General features: G+C 40.9%; 1 protein-coding gene across 5 annotated transcripts in view; it reads left to right on the top strand.

The window, feature by feature from the left end:
* Positions 1 to 22,561, top strand: part of slc36a4 (solute carrier family 36 member 4) — a 270,839-nt gene that overhangs the window by 20,881 nt on the left and 227,397 nt on the right. For all 5 annotated transcript variants that reach the window (XR_009511205.1, XR_009511204.1, XM_059964605.1 and 2 more), the window contains exons 5-8: positions 1,098 to 1,193; positions 5,343 to 5,427; positions 11,338 to 11,574; positions 17,303 to 17,401. Coding sequence is in view for 3 of the 5 variants with exons in the window: in XM_059964605.1 (XP_059820588.1) it covers positions 1,098 to 1,193; positions 5,343 to 5,427; positions 11,338 to 11,574; positions 17,303 to 17,401 (517 nt within the window). In the remaining 2 variants the exon portion in view is untranslated. The remainder of the gene's footprint in view (positions 1 to 1,097; positions 1,194 to 5,342; positions 5,428 to 11,337; positions 11,575 to 17,302; positions 17,402 to 22,561) is intronic.

The following is a 22,561-nucleotide window of genomic DNA, read 5'->3' as shown; positions in this document are numbered from 1 at the left end:
TGATGCAGCGGCCTCTGGGTCCAAGCAAAGATGCAATTGTTCGTACTATCTTGTTTTTGTTACAATCGCTAGACACTGCTGGATATTAAGAATATCAAGTACGACAGGTCTGCCCCACTAGGGAGTTCTTGGATAGGGATGGAGCTGGACTAGTTGAACGCCGTGTTGCAGTCTACTTCAGCCACCTAGGCAGTCCGTGATCCAACCAAGGATGGAACTGATTGCTTGGATGGCTTTCTTGTGATTGCAAGACCTGTTGGACTTTGGTAATACAGAATTTAGCGAGTCCGATTTACTGGTTCATTGGAGAGACCACTGGCAGGGGAGCTAGATTGCCTTGGTTGCTACGTGGACAAAGTCTTCATGCATCAGTATTACCTGTTGTGTCGCTGGCATAGGAGACGCCAGAACTGGCTGTGTTCTGTGGGATTCTGTACTGGGTTGGCAGCTGCCCTCTAGTGTTCACTCTTGGGAAAATGAGCTGGATTGAGTTGATCTGAGGCTGCACTTCTGCAAAATGAGGAACTGCTGCAGCATATTGTTGCATTGATGCACCATCAATCTATAGGCCATGCCACTCAGGAACTTGACCAAATTATTACTAGTTTTAATATTTTCTGTAACTTTTTCTGCTATCATAATTATATATGCTCTATGTGCTGTGTGTGTGATTGTTGGTACTGCATCGCATCTTAGCCCCAGAGGACCAGTTTATGGTTGTCAATTAAACATGAGCTAGACATTTTTTTCCCATACTCCTGACTCATCGTTATTTGAGATATGGCACAATCTGGTGAAATCTGTAAACTTGTATAGGGAGTTGGAGAAGAATCTGGCCATGCAGTTCAGAGAGTACGGAGTAAAGTAGGTGGCTGAGAATACAGCCTTGTTGACAGTAATTGTGGCAGAGGTGTTGCTGCCTATTCTAGACTGATTATGATCTGTCGTGCTTGAAGCTCAACTTCTATTGAAATTAGTTCAGTTGACTGAAGCAAAACCACTAAATGTTTGAGTGCAATGATATTGTCGTATTGAAATACTGTGGTTTATTTTGTTAATGTTAATCTTTCTTCTGTAATTTACTTTTACATGAATAGATTTAAAAGGCAGAGCCTGAGTTATGGTGATACAGTTACATTTGCGATGGAACATGGACCATTTCCTTGTCTTCGAAGCAAAGCTCCATTGGGAAGGTAAAATCGGCAGTATCACTGGGGAATATGACTTTGACTTTCCAGAATAAGGGATATTTTAGTTGGTAAAATGCTTTTGTTTTGAAGTTATTAACAGTGCTCAGTCAGTGAGGTGTAATGGGGGGAACTGAGGTATAAGAAAGGTATGACCATGTTGATGGAACTATATTACAGACCACCCAGTAGTCCAAGGGATTTGGATTTACAGGACACATTTGTGGAGAGATTCCAGATTGTTGCAAGAAACATTAGTTTGTTAAGTATGTGATTTTAACTTTCCACATTGACTGGGACTCCCATACTGTAAAAAAGATTAGATGGGTTAGAGTTTGGTAAAAGTGTTAGGAAGTTTCTTTAGTCAGTATGCAGAAGTCCCAATGAGATGGTGTGTGATATTTGATCTGCTATTAGGGAATGAGACAGGGCAGGTGTCAGAAGTTTGTATAGGGGAGCACTTTTCACCTAGTGCTATTAGTAACAAAGTAAGTATGGTTTAAAAAAAAGTTTGGCCCATGGGTTGAGATTCTAAGTTGGAGAAAAGCTGATTTTGATAGTCAGAAAGGTTCTGGGGAGTGTTGATTGGAACAGGCTGTTCTTTTTGGCAAAGGTGCATTTGGAAAGTGGGAGGACTTCAAAAGTGAAATTTTGAGAGTATAAAGCTTGTATGTGCCTGTCAGAATAAAAGGTGAAGATAATAGATTTAAGGAACCTTGGTTTTCAAGAGATATTGAGGCCCTGGTTAAGAACAAAAAAAATACATTGCTGGTATAGGCAGGTTAGGGACAAATGAGGTGCTTATGGAATATAAGAAATATAAGACAACATTTTGGAAAGTAAGAGGGCCAAAAGATGGCATGAGGTTTCCTACCAGAGAAGATTAATGAGAATCCTAAGGGAGTCTACAGAAATGTTAAGAGCAAAGGGATTGCAAGGGACGAAATTGGATATCTAGAAGATCAGAATGGTAATCCATGTGTGGAGCCAAAAGAGGTGGGGGAGATTGTAAGTGGACTTTATTGCATCTGTATTTACTCAGGAGACTGATATAGAAGTGAGGCAAAGCAGCATCATCTTTATGGAATCTTTACAGATGAGGAGGTGTTCGCTGTCTTGAGGCAAATTAGGGTGGATAAATCCTCAGGGTCTAACAAGGTGTTCCCTTAGACTCTGTGGGAGGTGTGCAGAAATAGCCGAGGCCCTAGCAGAGATGCTTAAATCTTCCTTGGTGACAGGTGAGGTTCCTGAGAATTAGAGGATAGCTAATGTTGATCAGCTGTTTAAGAAAGGCTCTAAAAATAAAACAGAAAAATATAGGCCGGTGAGCCTGACATCTGTCATGGGACGGTTATTGGAAGATGTTTGGAGGGACTGGATATATGAGTATTTGGATAGAAATGGACAGATTAGGGATAATCAGCATGGCTTTGTGTGTGGTAGGTTGTTTCTAACTGATCTTAAAGTTTTTTGAGGACATTACCAAGCAAGTTGATGAAGGCAAGACAGTGGATGATGTCTTCATGGACTTTGACCATGCCCTGCGTGGGAGGTTAGTCCAGTAGGTTCAGTCGCTTGGCATTCAAGATGAGTAGTTAAATTGGATCAGGTATTGGTTTTGTGGGAGAAGCCAGAGAGTAGTAGCAGACGGTTGCCTCTGACTGGAGACTGGTGTCTAGTGGAATGCCACAGGGATTGTTGCTCGGTCCATTGTTGTTTGTTAATTAAATCTATGATCTGGATGATGACATGGCTAACTGGATCAGCAGATTAGTGGATGACTCCAACATTAGGGTGTACTGGACAGTGGGGAAGACTATTATAGCTTGAAGCAGGATCTGTGCCAATTGTTAAAATGGGCTGAAAATGGCAGATGTAATTTAATGCAGCTAAGTGCGAGGTGTTGCAATTTGGTAGGACCACCAGGGTAGGTAAATAGAAAGGTACTGTTGATTGTGGTAGAACCGAGGGATCTGTGAATACAGGTCAATAATTCATTGATAGTGTCATCATAGGTAGAGTTGTAAAGAAGGGTTTTGGCTGTTTGGTCTTAATAAATAGAAGTATTATGTACAAGAGATGGGATGTTGAAGTTGTATAAGATGGTGAGGCCTAATTTGGAGTATTGTGTGCAATTTTAGTCAATACCTACAGGAATAATGTAAATAAGGTTGAAGGAGTACAGAACAAATTTACAAGGATGTTGCCAGGACTGGCGGACCTGAGTTATAAGGAAAGATTGAATAGGTTAGGACTTCATTCTTTTAAATGTAGGGGATTGAGGGGAGATTTAACAGAGGTATACAAAATTGAGGGATATCGATAGGGTAAATGGAAGCAGAGAGTTTCCACTGAGGTAGGTGGGACTACAAGTGGAGGTCATGGGTTAAGGGTGAAAGGGGCGCAAGAGGGGACACTTCACTCAGAGGGTTGTGAGAGCGTGGAACGAGTTGCCAGTGCAAGTGGTACATACCAGCTGGATTTCAATGTTTAAGCGAAGTCTGAATAGGCACATGTATAGTAAGGGTATGGAGGGCAGTGGTCCTGGTGCAGGTTGATGGGAGTAGGCAGCTTAAATGGCTCAGCATGGAGTAGATGGACTGTACTTTTCTATGGCTTGTATTATTTGTGCTATGACTTGTATTATTTGTAGTCTGAACTTGTATTATTTGTGCTATGAGTTTTTACATTAAAGAACAGCTGTTAAATCAGTGGCCTCATAGCTCCAGCATCCTGGCTTTGATTCTGATATTGGATGTTGCCTGTATGGAGTCGGTGTATTTTCCCTGTTACTGTATGGTTGGTAGGTATTTTGGTAGAGTAAATTACCCTTAACATTGTTGGGTGTCATGTGAACCAGGAGACGGACATGTGTCATATTTTAGGGAGAATAAGTAGTGAAGTGGATAGTTATAGAGCAGGGGCTCCCAACTTTGTTTTATTGTCATGAAGCCTTGCCATTAAAGGGGAGGTCCGTGGACCCCAGGTTGGGAAACCCTGTTATAAAGTAATCCAGCACCAGCACAGGCCCTTCAGCCTCATGCCTCCATGCTGACCAGAATGTCTCAACCTCCTGCGCATTTGACCCATCTAAGCCCTGCCACTCCATGTACCTACTTTGAGTCCTTCATAAATGATACTGTCAGACCTGCCTGAACCACTTCTGGCAGTGCATTTCATGTACTCAATGTTCTCTGCATGGGAAAAGTTGTCCCTGAGATCTCTAAGTTGTCCCTCTCACCCTAAGTCTGTGCTCCCTCGTTCTGATCTCCCCTACCCTGGGGAAAAGGTTTTTGTCTCTTTATCTATGCCTCATAATTTAAAACATTTCAATAAGGTCACTCCTCAATCTTCTACATTCCAAAAGATAAAGATCTTGCCTAGCCAACCTCTCTCTATATCTTGGGCGCTTTAGTTCTGGCAACATCCTTATAAATCTTTTCTGCGCTTCTTCCAGTTTAACCATGTCTTTCCTACAGCAGGATGCAGTGCTCCGAGTGTTACCTCGCCAACGACTTGTTATTCATTGTTTATGTACGTTATTTGGATTTAAGTGCTTAAGTCTTGTAGGGGTTGTTCATAGTGAAGAAAACTATTGTAGAAAAGGTTTACAAGGATTTTGCTCGAACTAAAGGGCCCAAGTTGCAGGGAGAGATTACAGGAGTATCTTGGGATAATAAGTGGCAAATAGATTTCAATACTGATGAGGTATGATTTCAAAACTGTGAGGTAATGCATTTGGGAAAGCATAGGACTTGCACTATGAATGGCAGGACATTAGGGAGTGTAATGGAACAAAGGATGTGGAAGTACCAGCATGTAGTCCATTGAAAGTGGAATTACAGGTAGGCAAGATCATGGTGTTTAGCATGCTGGTCTAACCCATCTCTAATTGCCCTGGAGGGTGATCCTATAGCATTATTTGTTGAAAAGCAGGACAAATCCTTCAATGACTTTCTATTATAGCTTGTCCAACATTTCATTAATTATTTAACTGATATTACTGAAACCATTGTATACAATTCGGCATTTTCCCAATATTATACAGGTAACTTCATGCTATAGAAGTTGTAGTCATTTGTTTTTCTTTTAACTGGACTAACAAATCTATTTTCAGCCTTTATTAGCTTAACCTATGTGTAACTTTCTTTTCAGGATGACTGTAGAGTTTTTCCTCGTCATTACACAGCTGGGATTTTGCTCAGTTTATTTTGTATTCGTTGGTGTTAACATGAAACAGGTGAGTGACTAATGGTAGAAATTGTTTTAGAAGGCAGATCAGTACAGTGGAGCATTTAGACCAAATATTGTGCTGAGTGATACAAACCTTGATCGGTCCAACCCTTTCTATCTGCATAGCCCATAACCTTCCATTTTTTGTGTACAATATGCATGTCTACCTAAGAGCATCTTAAGTGTCTTTGTATCACCCTTTACCACCACCCAGTGTGTTCCAGGCACCCACAATTCTGTTTATATAAAAACCTAGCTCTGACATCTCCCCTAAAATTTCCTCTGCTCATCTTAAACTGATGCCCTCTGGTATTGCCCATTAATACTATGGGGAAAATATGCTGGCTGTCCTGCTTATGCCACTAATCATCTTGTGCATCTCTACCAGGTGCTTTTTATTTTCCTTTGCTCCAAAGAGAAAAGCCTAACTTGTTCAATTTTCCTCATGAGACATGTTCTATAATTCAGGCAGCATCATGTAAATCTTTTAAGTTTCCACACCCTTCCTATAATGAGGTGACCAGAAGTGAACACATGCTCCAAAAATGGTCTAACCAGATAGTGCTGCAACATTACCTGATGGCTCTTCTAAATCATTATCAAAGTGTGTATTTCATATACAACCTTGAGATTCATCTTCTTGCAGGCATTCACAAAAACAAAGAACACAATAGAATTCACACAAAACACAGACAAGACTGTCAACATAATCAGTTTGCAGAAGAGGACTAATGAAGTAAATGGTATATTTTTAAAAGTAATTTAAAGCACATGGAACATAAACTGCAGAGTCCCTAAAAGTGAGTCCACAGTTGCGGAGCCAGTCGGCATTGAGGCAATTGAAGTCAGTCCGTAAGCCTGATGGCTGTAGGACAACTGCTCCTGAACCTGGCAGCCTGGGACCCAAGACTCCTGCACCTCCGCCCGACAGTTGTAACGAGAAGAGAGGGAGTCCAGTCAAACACAAGCAGATATGGCTGAATGGCTCTGTTTTCTGCTCTTGTCCTCAACAATTTTAATAGTGCTCGATGTTTTAATCAGCGTGTGTAATGGAGCTGACCACAGCTTCATCTTCCACTATCAGGCCTCGACGCGGCATCCACTCCCGGTGATGGTTGCCTGGCTGTACCTGTACTCTAGAGTTGAGTTTGCCGAATCCCCAGAAGATTGCAAAAGCACTAGATTGTTTAGTAGGTTCAAAACTACATACTTAAAAGAGAAATTACAGGACTGCAGCAATTGCAGTTCAGAAGTATACCTACTGGAGTATCTTATAGTTTTATGAGCTGTCTGCAAGATGTCACCATTTGTTGCTGGTGCTGTTTTGCTTCATTCAACTCAGTCTCCTGACTAATAAAGGCCATTTGCCTCCTTTACCACCTTATCAATTTGCACAGCATCTTTGAGGTAGTTATGGATATAGACCTCCTGTCCTTTCACACTACTCAGAATCCTGCCATTAACCTTGTACTCTGCTTTCAAGTAGGGTCTTCTAAAGTGTATCTCCTCACACTTTCTCAGACTGAACTCCATCTGACAGTTTTCTACCCAGCTCTGCATCTTGTTTGTAATATGCTGTAATCCTTGACATCCTTCTACATAATTCACAAAACCTTCAACCTTCGTGCCATCTGCACGCTTTCTAATCCACCCTTCCACTCTTGTCAAAGCCATTTCTAAAGGTCTCAGAGAAGAGGTCACAGAAGATCATTAGTCACGGACCACCTTTCGGAATAAGCTTCATCTGCTAACACCCTCTGCCCTCTGTGGGCAAGCCAATTCTGATTCCACGCAGCCAAGTTTGCACAGATCCCATGCCTTTCTAAATGAGCTGACCATGGGGAAGCTTGTCAAGTGCTTTAGTAAAATATGTACGCACCACATCCACTACTTACTTTCATCAATTTGTCTTACCTCCTTAAAACTTAGGCCAGTGAGGGTGACCTGCCCCTCACGAATTTATGTGGACTATCCCTAATGAGACAATGTAAGGCTTATGAGGGAGGATTTGCCCTTCACAAATGCATGCTGACTATTCCTAATGAGGCAATGTTTCTCCAGATGCTCAATCTATGACCATAAGAATCTTGTCCTTCTTTGCCCCCCATTGAATTGAGACTTACTGGTCTATAATTCCTGGGCTTTTTCATATTATCTTTTTAAACGAAGGAACAACATTTGTTATCCTCCAATCCTCTGCCTTCGGGTAGTCTCTTTGCTTCCCATTGTTACCTGGGGTATATCCTCTCTGACCTTGGGGACTTGTCTATCTAATGTTTTTCAGAAGTTCCAACATTGTCTCTTTCTCAACCACAACAGGCTGCAGCACTTTGGTCTGTTCTATGCTGACTTCACATTTGTCAAAATCCCACTTGTTGGTGAACACTGCAGTAAAGTATTCATTAACGACCAACTCCACCTCTCCCCACCTCCAGGGCCATGTCCCCCCTCCATCTATGAATGGTCCTATCCTCACTCTTGTCATCTTCCTGTTGTTCATGTGCATGTAAAATTCCTTAGGAGTTTTCCTTCTACCTCTTGATTAAATGTTCCACCTCTCCAGTCCACAATGGTTCCTTCACCCTACGGTCTTTTCGCTGTCTCAGTGGGGCAAATCTCTGCAGAAATCCATGCAGGTGGTTCCTAAACAACCTCCACATTCCTGCAACAACAACACACAAAATACTGGTGGAACACAGCAGGCCAGGCAGCACCTATAGGGAGAAGTGCTGTCGACATTTCGGGCCGAGACCCTTCGCTCTGACAAAGGGTCTCGGCCTGAAACGTCGACAGCGCTTCTCCCTATAGATGCTGCCTAGCCTGCTGTGTTCCACCAACATTTTGTGTGTGTTGTTGTTTGAATTTCCAGCATCTGCAGATTTCCTCGTGTTTGCTCCACATTCCTGCTATGCATTTTTCTGAGAGCATGTGCACCCAATTTATGCCCCCAAGTTCCTGCTCAATACTACTGTAATTTTTTTTTTTGTTGGTGTGCCATACTCTGCCAGAGCCTCTTCGTCCACTTTTTTTTTTCAAGTGGTTGTCTTGAAGGAAAGATTCTGTGAATGGTCCCCTACGTCCTTCTCACAGTGCAGTGTTTTTTTATTACGGGGCCAAGTTGCAAACTCGACACTCAACCCGGCATGGATGGAAAGAGTGTCGAGGAGCGGCCCGACTGGATTAGAACTCGGGAACCTTTGCTCCGGAGTCTGGAGCTGATGTCACTGCGCCACCAGCCAGCACTATTGTAATTAGCCTTCCCCTAATTAAATATTTGCCCATGTTTGCTCCTGTCTTGTTCATGGGTGTGCTAAAAGTCAGGGAGTTGTCACTATCTCTGAAATGCTTACCCACGAAGAGGTCTGCTTTCAGATCAGGTTCATTGACAAGTACTAGATTTAGTATGACCTTTCTGGTCAGACTGCACATGCTAGGCCAGGATTCCTTCCTAAACACACCTAATAAATTCTGCCCCATCTAAACCTTTTGCACTAAGGAGATGACAGTCAATATAAGGGGAGTTGAAGTCACCCGTGACAACAGCCCTGCTTTTCTACACCTTCCCAAAATCTGCTTTCGTATTTGCTCCTTTGTCCCGGTTGCTATTGCTTCCTTCCTATTTCTAACTTTTACCTGCACCGACTCAATAGACAATCCCTACATGAGATCCTCCCTATCTGCAGCTCTGATACTATTCCTGATTAGCAGTGCTATTCTCCCACCTCTTTTACCTCCCTCTCTATCACTTTGAAACATCTGTACCCTGGAACATCAAGCAGCTAATTCTGCCCTGATGACAACGAAGTGATGTAATGGACACAGCATAATTCCATGTACTGATCCATGCTTTCAGTTCATCACCCTTATTCATTATACTTCTCATGAAGATTCAACCTATCCAACTGACTGCATTTATCACCCTTTGAGTGGCCTCTGTCAGTCGTGGCCGACCATGGGTACTGCGCCTCTGGTGGTCACTGGGAGTGGCTTCTCCAGGGCGCAAGCCAGGGCAGAGTTCATTTGTGGATCCGTCTGTTGCCCATGCAGTGGGACCCCCCCCCCCCCCCCCATGCTGACGACAGGTCCGAAGGAACGACGAAAGTCGATACAGTTTGGTACCAGCAGCATTGCAGGAGTTGCCATGCTGATGCTGGGTGTACAGCAGTCAGCCGCCTTCGGGACTCCAACTCCGGATTTTTCCTCGGGGTTTATTCCCGAAACCTTTCCCGTGAGCGAAGGTTTGAAATCGGAGTTTTCCCTCTCCTAGATGAGCTACCATCTGTGGTTAATGAGTACCATCTGCCTGGAGCAACTGGTTTTAAGGTGGTCCACCTTTACGCCTTCTGTCAGTGAGAACTCTCCACCGGGCATAAGAACTATGCCACATGTGAAGGCCAGGAGTTGGACTTGGTTGTCAGAGGCTGTTTGAGATGCATTACATGAAGAGCATTTGTTTAGCAGTAGGAGCTCGACACCACTACCACCCTTCGGCTACAACTACCTTTGGAGCCCCCTATTGACTTGCTATCCTTCCTCAGTCTTAATGCACTTTGATTGCACCTTTTCACCAACTGATCCGTCATTTGGCCTAACACCATGATTTCAATCAACCTGCCAACATAGTTTAAACTTTCTCCAACATCTCTAGCATACCTGCCCACAAAGGCATTAGTCCCTCTAGAGTTCGATGTAACCTGTCCTTTTTGTAGAGGTCATACCTTCCTTTAGTGGCCATTGGTGGAGTGGCATCAGCAGTGGACTGCGAGGCCAGTGGTCCCGGGTTTGTATCCGGCTGGCTCTTTGAATGCTTTTGATCCGTTCTGGGTGAAACGTGACTGGTGAAAGAGAGTGGTAATGAGGTAAAATGAGGTATTGTCTAATTGCATTCTAAGCAGACGTTAAGGGCCTGTTTGATATGGCTATTTGAGATCTATAGGAGAAGAGCAGCAATGGGCTGACTCCTCCACTAAGTTTTCTCAATATGTGAGCTATAGATTGATTTGGATGTTACATTAAAGCGTAATTGGAAAGAAGAAATGGTAACAACTCGCCTAGGATAATCAACTGTTTTTAGTTTATCAAGTATAATGCTTGATGAAAGCTTATGTTTTAACTAGATATTTAGTAGCTTGTCAATGCTTAAGTAAAGGGCTATTACAGGTATGCAAATGCTGTACAAGTATTTGTGTGAATTATTGAGTTGTATCTTTTAAGTCTAATGCTAATTAGCTTTAGCAGTTCTCTGAGCCAAACTAGATTTCAATGTTCTTATGCTTATCCCAAAATCCCTTGTTCAAAATCTATGCAGTTCACATTTCTGTATTTACATATTCTATATTCTACTTGCATTGCTATTTAAAATAAACTATTTTTTGCATTTTTTATCAGAACTGTTTCCATTCTAAATCCCATTGTCGCCACAGCAAATTACAGTAGCCTCTGCAAATTCAGGAACATGTTCATCCTCAGCAATAATAGTCACTTAATGTCTAATTACTTGTTATGCAACTTCTATTGCAGAAGATCTTCATTACCATTAACTTCCCCACCTTTTCTTCTTGAGTTAGTTCAATCTTACCATTGAACAATAACTAACAAAGTATGTATCGAAAAGGACATACCCTTTATGTTCAGCGTATCATTTAATGTTCTATGTACACTATATTGTTTCATTAGTTTCTCCTGCTTGGATGAGCTCAGCATTTTATTACAGCTTCCACTTTCTTATTCTGGCACCTTCTCCCTTCCTTTCCAGTTCTGATGAAGGGATTGGCTGAGACTTCAACTGCTTAATCATTTCCATGGGCTTTGATTTAGACATTTATGAATGGCTTGGATTATCTGTTGTTTGATAATGTTAGTGCTCACTCCAGACCTGATGTTTGATATTAATGAGGTTATTGCTTTATTTCTGCAGCTAGTGGAAGGTTTCCTGAGGAATCACACAAGTCACAGTGACCTAAACATCACAAGAACTTTGCAGTTCCATAGTGAAGATTGGAATGTTGATGCAAGGATTTACATGCTGAGCTTAATTCCTATTTTGGTCTGCATTGTGTTTATTCGTGACCTAAAGTACCTTGCAGTATTTTCATTCTTGGCGAATCTTTCAATGGCTGTCAGTCTATTTATCATCTATCAGTATATAATTAGGGTAAGTTTCATGTGCAGGAAAATTTGTTTAATAATTCATTCATTTCCATTGTATTGCCTTTTGCTTTTACAATTCTGAATGTTACTTTGTGGTTTGTAGTTCTCAAGCTGCTCCCTCCAGTTTTTTGGGCATGTATGAAGAGGCTTTTTTTGTTTTCTGAGGAACTGGAAGTAGGACTGGATCTGTCATTTGCCACGTACTTCACATACTGACAAATCTGCATGTTGTTAACCTGGTAACAAAACCCTCAAATTGAGTCTTTCATTTACTGTAGTTGTGTTCCAGATTTCCACAGCTCTCTCTCTGAAGCAGTGCTTTTTAAGATTATTCCTGAACAACTGGTCTTAATTTTAGATTCCCACTACTACTGGCAACTTTCACATTCAAAAAGTGCTTTTACTTCCTATCACACACTTTAGTAAATCAGGTTTTTAAACATACCCAATAACCTTAATTCATTCTAATGAATTGACTACATTATGTTAATAGTCCTTATGTCACACTAATCCTTATGTTATTCAGGTGAATATGTGTTGTCTTGTAAGTCTGGTAGTATGATTGAGATATGCAGAACTCAGCTCCCTGAAAATGGGTTGCTTGGCCTTTTTAAAATGTAGCTTTATTCAAAGCTGTTGATATGGGTGTTTGTCACAATGCATAAATTGAATGTTGTTCATTCCCTCTACAGTTAATATCGAACATAGAACAACACTGTACAAGCCCTCCAGCCAATGAAGTAGTGATCTTCTAACCTACTTCAAGATCAATCTAGCCTTCCCTCTCACATAGCCCTCCATTTTTATTTCATCAATATACCTATCTAAGATTCTCTTAAATGTCACTAATGTATCTTCATCGCCATCCCTAGCTGTGGGGGAAAAAGACTGTCTGTGACATCCTCCTTACTTTTCTCCGATCATCTTAAACATATGCCCTCTCATGTTGGCTTTGCCACCTTGAGGAAAATGACGCTACCTGTCCACAGTTTCTCTGCCTCTTATACACCTCTATCAAGTCTCCCTTCATCAACCTTTGCTCCAAAGAGAAGAGCCCAAGCTTATTCAACCTTTCCTTATAAGACATGTTCTCTAACCCAGACAGCATCCAGTTGGATCTCCTCTGCACTCTCTAAAGCTTCCACATCTTTCCTATAATGAGGGAACTGGAAAACATCAAAGTGTAGACATAGTACTTTTTAAGCCATTTGTGATTGATCATATGGCAAACTGAGATGCAGATAAAATATTGAGAATGAGTTGACTATATAGGTAAGTTATTCACTGGTCTTATTCCAAGGTCATCTTCAGAATAATTGGTGATTCTCTAAAGATGGATAGATTTTAAAACTGCATCACATTTGACTGAAATCAGTAGTGGGAGTTTTATACAACTTTTAATAGTTGACAAATAGTTTTTTAGGACAGTGTAGCTCCTTCATTGAAATCCAGCAATGTGTTGGACAGAAGCAGCTTTGGCTTTATTAAGATTGCTTTATTTATCCCTAACAACTAAGAGATTAATGTAATTAGATAATTTAGAGCCCTGATTCTGAAATGGATATATTAAGATGATAGAAATTAAGCCAAAGGAATTGCCTGGCCATTCATATTCCTCTACATTTTTGTAATGAATGGTAATATTACATTGTAAGATGAGGGAATCAATTTTGCACCAATTACCTGGTCCAAGAAGATTTCATAACAATTGAAGTGGGTCATTAGGTAACTGTTCGGTGATTAAGAATGTACATCGTACTGATATTTAACAATCCTCTGTCGGAAATGAATGTAATGCTAGCCAAGAGCATAATCAGTTAACTCATGATCCACAATTTGTGTCAACTATTCAATTATATTTGATTCAAGAATTCATGCAGGTATTTTAGGAATCAAAGTAGATATGGAAAGCAATAGAACTGGACCAGTTTGTCACTCATTATCATGCAAAAGACAGTTTTAAACATTCCAGTGAAACTGTTTCATTGGTCTGCTCCTTAGTGGAACTAGTCCACTGTCTTTTCCCTAGCAGATTCCTCCTCCTTGAGCCCTTTTACCTCTTCCTCCTATCATATTCCAGATATTCACCATCCAAAGCCACCCACCTCACCCTCTCACCTGGTGTCACCCATCACCTGCCTATTTATATTTCCTTCCTCTTCTTCCCCCCCCCCCCACCTTATTTTGGGTTCTTCCCACTTTCTTCCTAGTCCTGATGAAGAGCCTTGGCCAGAACTATCAATTGTTTCTTCTTCTCCATAGATGCTGCCTGACTTGCTGAATTTCCTCCAGTATTTTGTGTGTGTGTTGCTGCAAATAGTTTCAGCTCTCTTCTTCCTCCAGTCAGTAAATTTTAAATAATTGCAATACCAGAATGTTAATAAGTATAATTTTGGGTTGTAATTTTTCTGTTTTGTTTGCTATTTTTCTCATCTTATTTGTAAGAACCATCATACCTCTAGGCTGCTGCTTTCATTGAAATGCTGGAATTGTTTACAATAGTTAGCTAGAATAATCTTAGCATCTTGATTTCTACTGCACTATATGAGTGCCCTCTTGATTACCTTTCTAAACTTTTATTAAACAGATTGAATCTTGTATTCGAGGCTCTTGCATTGCTCATTCATCCATTGTTTTTTAATGAGAGCCAGTATCCTTCAGTATCTGGACCCATATTTCCCTCTATCCTTAAAACTTCAGCAATCATTACATTACTTACTGGGGGCAGCCAAGAACTGGTGGAGTAGGAAATCGGGAAAATTGTATGATAATAATGTCCAACAGGCCCAGTGATTATGATAGCAAATTAAATGATCTTTGGTGTTCCCCCCCATTTAATAAAAAATACAAGCATGTTATCAAAACATGCTAATTTTTAAGCTAATTTCTAACTAATAGCATAAATCCTGTTTGACATGTTCAGGCAAATTTCTCCTCATATGGTATTTGGGTATGAATTTACATATTCTGCTGTCATTTTCTTTTAAACAAAATTGTATAACTTTACTATATTCTTTGCCTTGTCATCCCAATAATTTGTTTCTTACCCACATTGGGACTCATTTAGTCAATATATTTGTTCAGTTCTTCTATCATCTTGATATCAGGCTTTCACTGTTGTAACTCTGTTTAATGGAAAATATTGTGCATATGGTTTATTAAATGAATATTAAACATAGAACACTACAACACTGTACAGGCCTTTCAGTACACAATGTTGTGTCAAACTTTTAACCTACTGAGATCAATCTAACCCTTCCCTCCTACACAGCCCTCCATTTTCTATCATCTATGTGTATGTCTAAGCATTAAGCATGTCCTTAATGTATCTACAGTACCTCTATCAACACCCCTGGTGCAGTTTCCAATGCTCTTCACTCTCTGACATCTTAAGACCCAGAGCAGAATTAGGCCATTCAGCCCATCAAATCCATTTCATCATGGTTGATCCCAGATCCTATTCAACCCAGCTGCCCTCTGATCATATCCCTGATGCCCTAATCAAAAACTTCCACTTTGTATATACCCGTGGACTTGGCCTCCCACAGTCTGTGGCAGAGCATTCCAGAGATTCACCATTCTGACTAAAAAATTCCTCCTTACCTTTTTTCTAAAAGCTCACCCACTCAATTTTGAGGCTGTGTCCTCTAGTTCTGGATACCCCCACCAGAAGAAACATCCTCTCTACATCCACCTTATCTGGACCTTTCAGTAGTTAGTAGGTTTCAGTGAGATCTCCAGACATTCTTCTAAATTGCCATGAGTACAGGCTAAAAACTGCCAAATGCTCCTCACATGTTAACCCTTTCACTCCCTGAATCATCCTTGTGAACCTCCTATAATGCTTTAGCATTATCTCCTTAGTTTTATATTCTATTCCCCTTGAAATAAATGCCAGCATTGCATTTGCCGCCTTTACCACAGACTCAACCTGTAAATTAACCGTCTGGGAGTCTTGCACGAGGGCTCCTAAGTCCTTTTGCATCTCTGATGTTTGAACCTTCTCCCCATTTATATAATAGTCTGTGCTATGTTTCCTTTTACCGAAATACATGATCATACATTTCCCAACACTATTCAATCTGCCACATTTTTGTCCATTCTTCCAGTTTGTCTAAGTCCTGCTGCCAGCACATTGCATCCTCACCACTACCTACCCCTCCACCCAGCTTTGTCTTGACTGCAAAATCTGCCACTTAGCCGTCAATGTGAGGCACCTTATCAAATGCCTTCTGAAAATCTAAGAAAATGACATCCACTGCCTCTCCTTTGTCCATCCTGCTTGTTACTTCCTTGAATAATTCTAACAGATTTGCCAGGCAAGATTTCCTTTTACAGGAATCATGACTTTTCTTTTTAATTAGGTTTGAGATACCCAAAAACCTAGTCCTTAATAATGGGCTCCAACACATTCCCACCCACTCAGTTTTGCCAGCTGGCCCATAATTTCCTCTCTTTTGTCCTCCTCCCTTCTTGGAGTGGAGTGACAATTGTAATTTTCCAGTCCTCTGTTTCTATGCCAAAATTACGTGATTCTTGAAAGATCATGACCTTTATCTGTTATCTCTTCGGCAACATCCCCTATAGTTTCCTCTAATGATCTTAAAATTATGTCCCCTATGTTAAGACATTTCTGCCTGGGGTGGGAGGGGGGTCAGAGTCTGGCTATCCACTCAATATATGCTTTTTATCATTGTCATCCCTCATCCTTCTTCGTGCCAAAGGGAAAAGTCCTAGTTTACTCAACCTATCTTCATAAGACCTAGGAGAAGTTCAGGCTCACTCAACTTGTCTTCATGCTCTCTAATCCAGGCATAAACCTGGTAAATCCAAGGTGTCCACATCTTTCGTACAGTATAATGAAGAACACAAAAAATGAACACTTCCAAGTGTGGTCCAACCAGGGTTTTGTAGAACTGCAACATTACCTCATGGCTCTTGAACTCAATCACCTGACAAATGAAGGTCAACACACCACATACCTTAACAACCTCAACTGGCACGGCAACTCTGAGGAATCTATGGACGTGGAGCCCAAGATCCCTTGGTTTCTCCACACAATTCAGAATCCTGCCATTAACTCTGTATTCTGCCTTCAGTTTCGTGCTTTCTAAGTAAATCACTTCACACTTTTCCAGATTGCACTCTTGTCTGCCAACTCTCTGCCTGGCTTCACATTCTAGTGACGTTTCATTGTAATCTACAACAACCTTATGCTATCCACAACAGCACCAACCTTTGTATCATCTGCAGACTTACCACCACTTCCTCATCCAAGTTATTTATAAAAGTCACAGAGAGCAGAGTTCTCAAAACAGATCCCTGTGGAACACCACTGGTCACAGACTTACAAGCAGAATATGCTCCATCTGCAACCTCTTTCTATGGGCAAGGCAATTCTGGATCCCATGCCTTCTAATTTTCTGAATGAGCCTACTGTGGGGAACCTTATCAAACACCGTACTAAAATGTCATTAAATTATTTGTTTATATGTTGAAAAGAATTTATTTAAATATTATATGTTAGCCTGGAACTTGAAGAGCATAGCCTGTCATCTGCACTTGGCTTTTTTAAAAAATTCAGTTGCTCTGCATTTGTCCTGAACTTGCTGGTTAAGAGTTTCCACATTCCATTGGCAAAATACTGCTTGTTTCTTCGCTTGTATTACATAATCCATGTTTTTTATCTTGTATTTCATTAAACCAATAATCTGTTTTTATCTTTCACGTAGGACATAACTCATCCAAAGAAACTTCCTCTGATTGCCAGCTGGAAAAAATATCCTCTTTTCTTTGGGTCTGCGATATTTGCCTTTGAAGGAATTGGGTTGGTAGGTGCTATTGTATTCTTATTTCTCCACGTTGCATTGATTTTGCTGTGTAGAAACAGTGCATTCTAGTTAAAACTGGATTTGAAATCTGAAACCCTGGATTAATCAGACAGACTACTTCAAACCCTGCCATGACATATGGAGAATTTAAACTTAATTGTGTTAAACAGGAATGAGTTTAGTCATTTAAAGAAGAGGTTGATCAGTTCTTGATTAGTAAGGTTGTAAATGTTTTTGGGGTGTAGGCAGGTGGAAGGGGTTGAAAGGAATATAAATTAGCCCTCTGTGGAATTTGTTGCCACGGGTGGCTGTGGAGGCCAAGTTATTGAGTGTATTTAAGGCAGAGATAGATAGGTTCTTGATTGGCCAGGGCATCAAAGAGTATGGAGTGAAGGCAGGGGAGTGGGGATGACTGGAAGAATTGGATCAGCCCATGACTGAATGGCGGAGCAGATTCGAAATGCTGAATGGCCTACTTCTGTTCCTATATCTTATGGTCTTACGTTTACTTTACTTTATTGTCACCAAACAATTGATACTAGGGCGTACAATCATCACAGCGACATTTGATTCTGCGCTTCGTGCAAATGGCAGAGCATGTTCGATGGACCAAATGGCCTAATTTTGCTCCTGTGTCTTCTGGCCTTATAATAATCTCCTAGTTGGTTTGTCATAATTTCCTGGTGAAGTATAAATCTCCCTGAGACTTCAGATTTTCAAGCAATTTAATTCAGGCATAATTAAAAATGGGTAACAAATATGTACTTCACCAGTAACACTCTCACTTTTTTGATTCATGTTTAAATCAATTCTTTGTGGATATATATGATGAAAGTTGACTTTGCTCTTATCCAATGATAACATTTTGTATCTTTGGTATGAGATAGTGTCATCTTCAATTTGGAATACTGTGCTGTGAACCTAGCTGTAATTTTGGTACACCCTGTGAAAGAAGTATGCGCTGCATTGTTAGTCATATAATTTTGTATTGCTCAATGCTTTCAGCTCAAAACAAACTGCATTAAAGTACACATCCAAAATCAATAGAAGTTGAATCATTGATATAACAGTGAGCAGCTCTATTGAACTGGTGTATGTGAATATTATTGTGCAAGAACTTATTTCAGGTGATTATTTTGACCTATGTAGGACCATTTTCAATTATGGTATGGTAAAGAAATTATATGGTTTATTTTGAATTGTAGTATTTGCAATGTGAGACATTTCAAGATCTTTAACCTTTAATAAGCACTTAGTGTTGCAGAATTTTCTTGTTGGCTTTGAAAATTGATATCCTGGACAAAATGTACCTGACAACATTTCTAGTAATGACAGCAATCGTATGAGCTAAGGCAGAGTCTTCCATACTGATTCTCTTGGTGACTTTACCAAGTAATAGGGGAACACAGATTTTAAAATGTCCATGTTTAGTTCTCCATTCAAACTGAATTAGTTGACTTCAGATGGGACAGGAGTTAGAATTGACCTCACTGATAGATGGGTATGAAGAAACCAAGCTTGGTTCATGTTTCCTATTGATTGTTTGAGGACTATTGTTGAAAAGTGTGCATGCATAGATTTTGAATAAGGACAACATCTTGTACGGTACTGTGTAAAAGTCTTTATTTTTATATATTATATATAATGACCTTTGCACAATATTGAGTCGATATTTGTTAAAATAGGAAGGTGGTTGGGGAAACTTATAAATAAGAGTACTTAGCTTTGTATTAGCTTAGTATTAAGTGTATTTTTGCTAACTGGAGAGATATAATATACAGTACTGTGCAAAGTCTTGGGCACCCTAGCAATATACATGTGCCTAAGACTTGTTCAGTACTGTATTTGTATATTATTCTTAAATATCATGTTGAGTATCATCATTTGAATGCACAAATTCACTGTTCACAAGAACTGCTACAAGATAGTCTCTCAAAGGGGGAGAATTGCAGATTGGACATAATTATCAGCTGTAGCCAAGTGTGGAGTTCCTGTCTCTGAGGCAGAAGTAGATTGAAGTGCCACATCTGTAGACCTTGGCCAAAATCTGCATCAGCATGAATGCATTAATGGGAACGTTGACTTATTTGAATCAATGTTAAGCCAAAGCTCAATCCTTGAGTGGATATAAAGTGGGCAACAGTTTTACAGTGGTTTGCAGTCATCATGAAATCATTTGTTGGTGAGAAGGGGTGAGATTTTTAAAAAAGAGTTCAGAGCCTTTTGGGACTTTTTGACAGACTCAATCATAACGATCTATTAGGTGCATGGCAAAAAGTTAAAAAGTTAGGTTCAATTGGAGCGGCTATTGTGTGGGTGGGCCAGTGTTAATGGTTAGTTTTGGGCATTGGCTCGAAAGGCTTGGGCGAGAAGAGGTAAAGGCTCCAGGTATGTTTCTGATAAACTTCCTTCTGCATAGCTTGTGCAGCAAGAATGGGTCCAGGGTCAGCGACCTCCAGTCTCCCTGATAACTACATCTGTATAAGGTGCATACAGCTGCAGCTCCTAACAAACCATGTTAAGGACTGGAGCTGCAGCTGGATGACCTTGGGTTTAAAGGCAGAATGAAGAGGTGATAGGAGACACAGGAAAGTAGTCATCCCTAAATTGCTTGAGGCGGGCTGCTGGCTGACTGTCCTGAGAGGGAAAGAGAATAGGCTGAAAGTGCAGAGTACCTCTGTGGTCATTCCCCTCAATAACAAGTACACTGCTTGGATACTGTTGGGGAGTATGACCTATTGGGGGAAAGCTGCAGCAAGCAGGTCTCTGGCACAGTCTGGCTGTGTGACTCAGAAGGGAAAGGGGGAAGAAAAGGATTGCAGTAATGATAAACCAGACAGAAGATTCTGTGGACATGAAAGAGACATGTGGATGCTATGTTGCTTCCTAGGTGCCAGGATCAGGGATGTCTTGGAACAGGTCCATAGCATTCTAAATGTGGAGGGTGAGCAGCTAGAAGTCACAGTACGTATTGGTACCACTGATACAGGAATGATGTCAGGAAGAGAGAATATAGGGAGTTAGGAAGAAAGCTGAAAAGAAAGATTGCAGGGTATTAACCTGGATTACTGCCTGTACCACGTGTCAGTGAGGGTAAGAATAGGATGATTTGGCAGATGAATGCATGGCTAAGGAATCGGTGCAGGGGGCAGCGTTTCGGATTTCTGGATCATCGGGATACCTTCAGCGCAAGGTATGACTTGTATAAAAGGAATGGGTTACACCTAAACCCGAAAGGGGCCCATATCCTTAGGGCAGGTTTGCTGCTGGGGAGGGTTTAAACTAATTTGGCAGGGGGAATGGGAACCAGAGTGATTGGGCAGAGGATTGGGTAGCTGGTATACAAAGAGATGCATTGTGTAGTGAGACTGAGAGAGGATCAGCGGATGATGGGGCAGTGGGGGGAGTTGCACTATAACAAGGGGGCCGAATTGAAAAGGGTAATAAATCCAGGACTGAAGGTGTTATATTTGAATATACACAGTATGTAGAGTAACTTAAATGATGGCACAGTTAAAGATTAGTAGGTATGGCGTATCACTGAGTCATGGCTGAAAGAAGATCGTATTTAGGTGTTTAACTTGCAAAAATACACATTGTATTGATAGGACTGGCAGGTAGGTGGAGGGGGTGGGGTGGTTGGTTTAAAAAAAATGAAATCACATCTTTAGAAAGAGGTGACATTGGATTGGAAGATGGAGAATCCTTGTGGGTAGAGTTAAGAAACTAGAAGGACAAAAAGACCCTGATGGGAGTCACATACAGGCCTCCAAACAGTAGCCTGGATGTAGGGTACAAATTACAACAGGAGATTAAAAATTGCATGTCCAAAGGGCAGTGTTAAAATAGTCATGGGGGATTTCAATATGTAAGTAGATTGGGGGAAAACCAGTTTGGTGCTGGATCCCAAGAGAAGGAATTTGTAGAATGCCAACGAGATGGTTTTTTAGAGCAGCTTGTGGTCGAACCTACCAGGGGAACAGCCATTCTGGATTGGGTTGTTGTGTAAGCTTCAGTATCATGCTGATGCATCTGCTTCAGTGCCAAGATTGGTACTTGTGATGTTTTGCAGACAGAACACAAAACTACTAGATCTACTTGTTCTGAATTATGATTGCTGCAATCCGCAGCCTGTAATTTCCCTTTATGAAATTTACTTTTCTGCCAAAAAAAATGACTAGAGTTTTTTTTCCCGATCTGAAGGATTCAGCGAACTTGACTCATGGAGTGCAAGTATGGGCACCTAGAGAGGTGGACGAAGGTCGTCCAGCTCTGGGGTGGACCCCAAGGCAAATTAAAATGTCGAGGTATGAGAGCTGAAGACAAACTAGCATTCAGCACCACTTCATCCTCCTGAGCCTCATCCTGTCTGTTTGCATTTGATCCATCTCCCTCTTGCTAATACCATTGGGCAGGAGGTTCAGGAGTCTTGGGTCCCACACCACCAGGTTCAGGAGCACTTGTTGCCTTGCAGCCATTGGGTTCCTTGAATGGCTTTACTTGCCTCAGTGCTGAACTGACTCCACATCCTGTTGACTCACTGTTGGGAACGCTGAAGCTCAAGTTCTTGGTATTATTTGTTTACTTTTTTATTATTATTGCATGATTTGTCCTCTTTTCCACATTGGGTGTTTGTCAGTCTTTTGTGTGTGTGTTTTTGTGGATTCTATTGTTTTTCTTTGTGCTCCTATGGGTGCCCGCAATACAGTGAACCGCAAGGTTGTATCTCATATACATACTTCGATAATAAATGTACTTTGAAATTTCCTATATAAGTTCGCAATCCCAAATTAAAGTCAGAGCAACACATAGAAGGTGCTGGAGGAACTCAGTGGGTCAGGCAGCATCAATGGAGGGGAATAAACAGATGACATTTCAGGCCGAGACCCCTCATCATATTTGAATCCTGATGAAGAATACCAGCTTGAAATGTCAACTGTTTAGTCCCCTTCATAGATGCGGCTTGATCTAACGAGTTCCTTCAGCATTTTGTGCCTGTTGATCTGGGTTTCCCGGATCTTGTTTAAATCTTGTCAGATCGAACTGCAGATTTTAAGTTTCAGGAACATATCAAACAATTCACCTATTTTACTGCTTTATAGTTTCTGAGCCCTAAGTAATTCAAACCAATTTCTATAAAACTGGCAAATATTAACAGTC

The sequence above is a fragment of the Hypanus sabinus genome, chromosome 3 (genome assembly GCF_030144855.1).
Source record: "Hypanus sabinus isolate sHypSab1 chromosome 3, sHypSab1.hap1, whole genome shotgun sequence".
Taxonomy (NCBI): Eukaryota; Metazoa; Chordata; class Chondrichthyes; order Myliobatiformes; family Dasyatidae; genus Hypanus; species Hypanus sabinus.
This window is presented reverse-complemented; position numbering and strand designations above follow the sequence as displayed.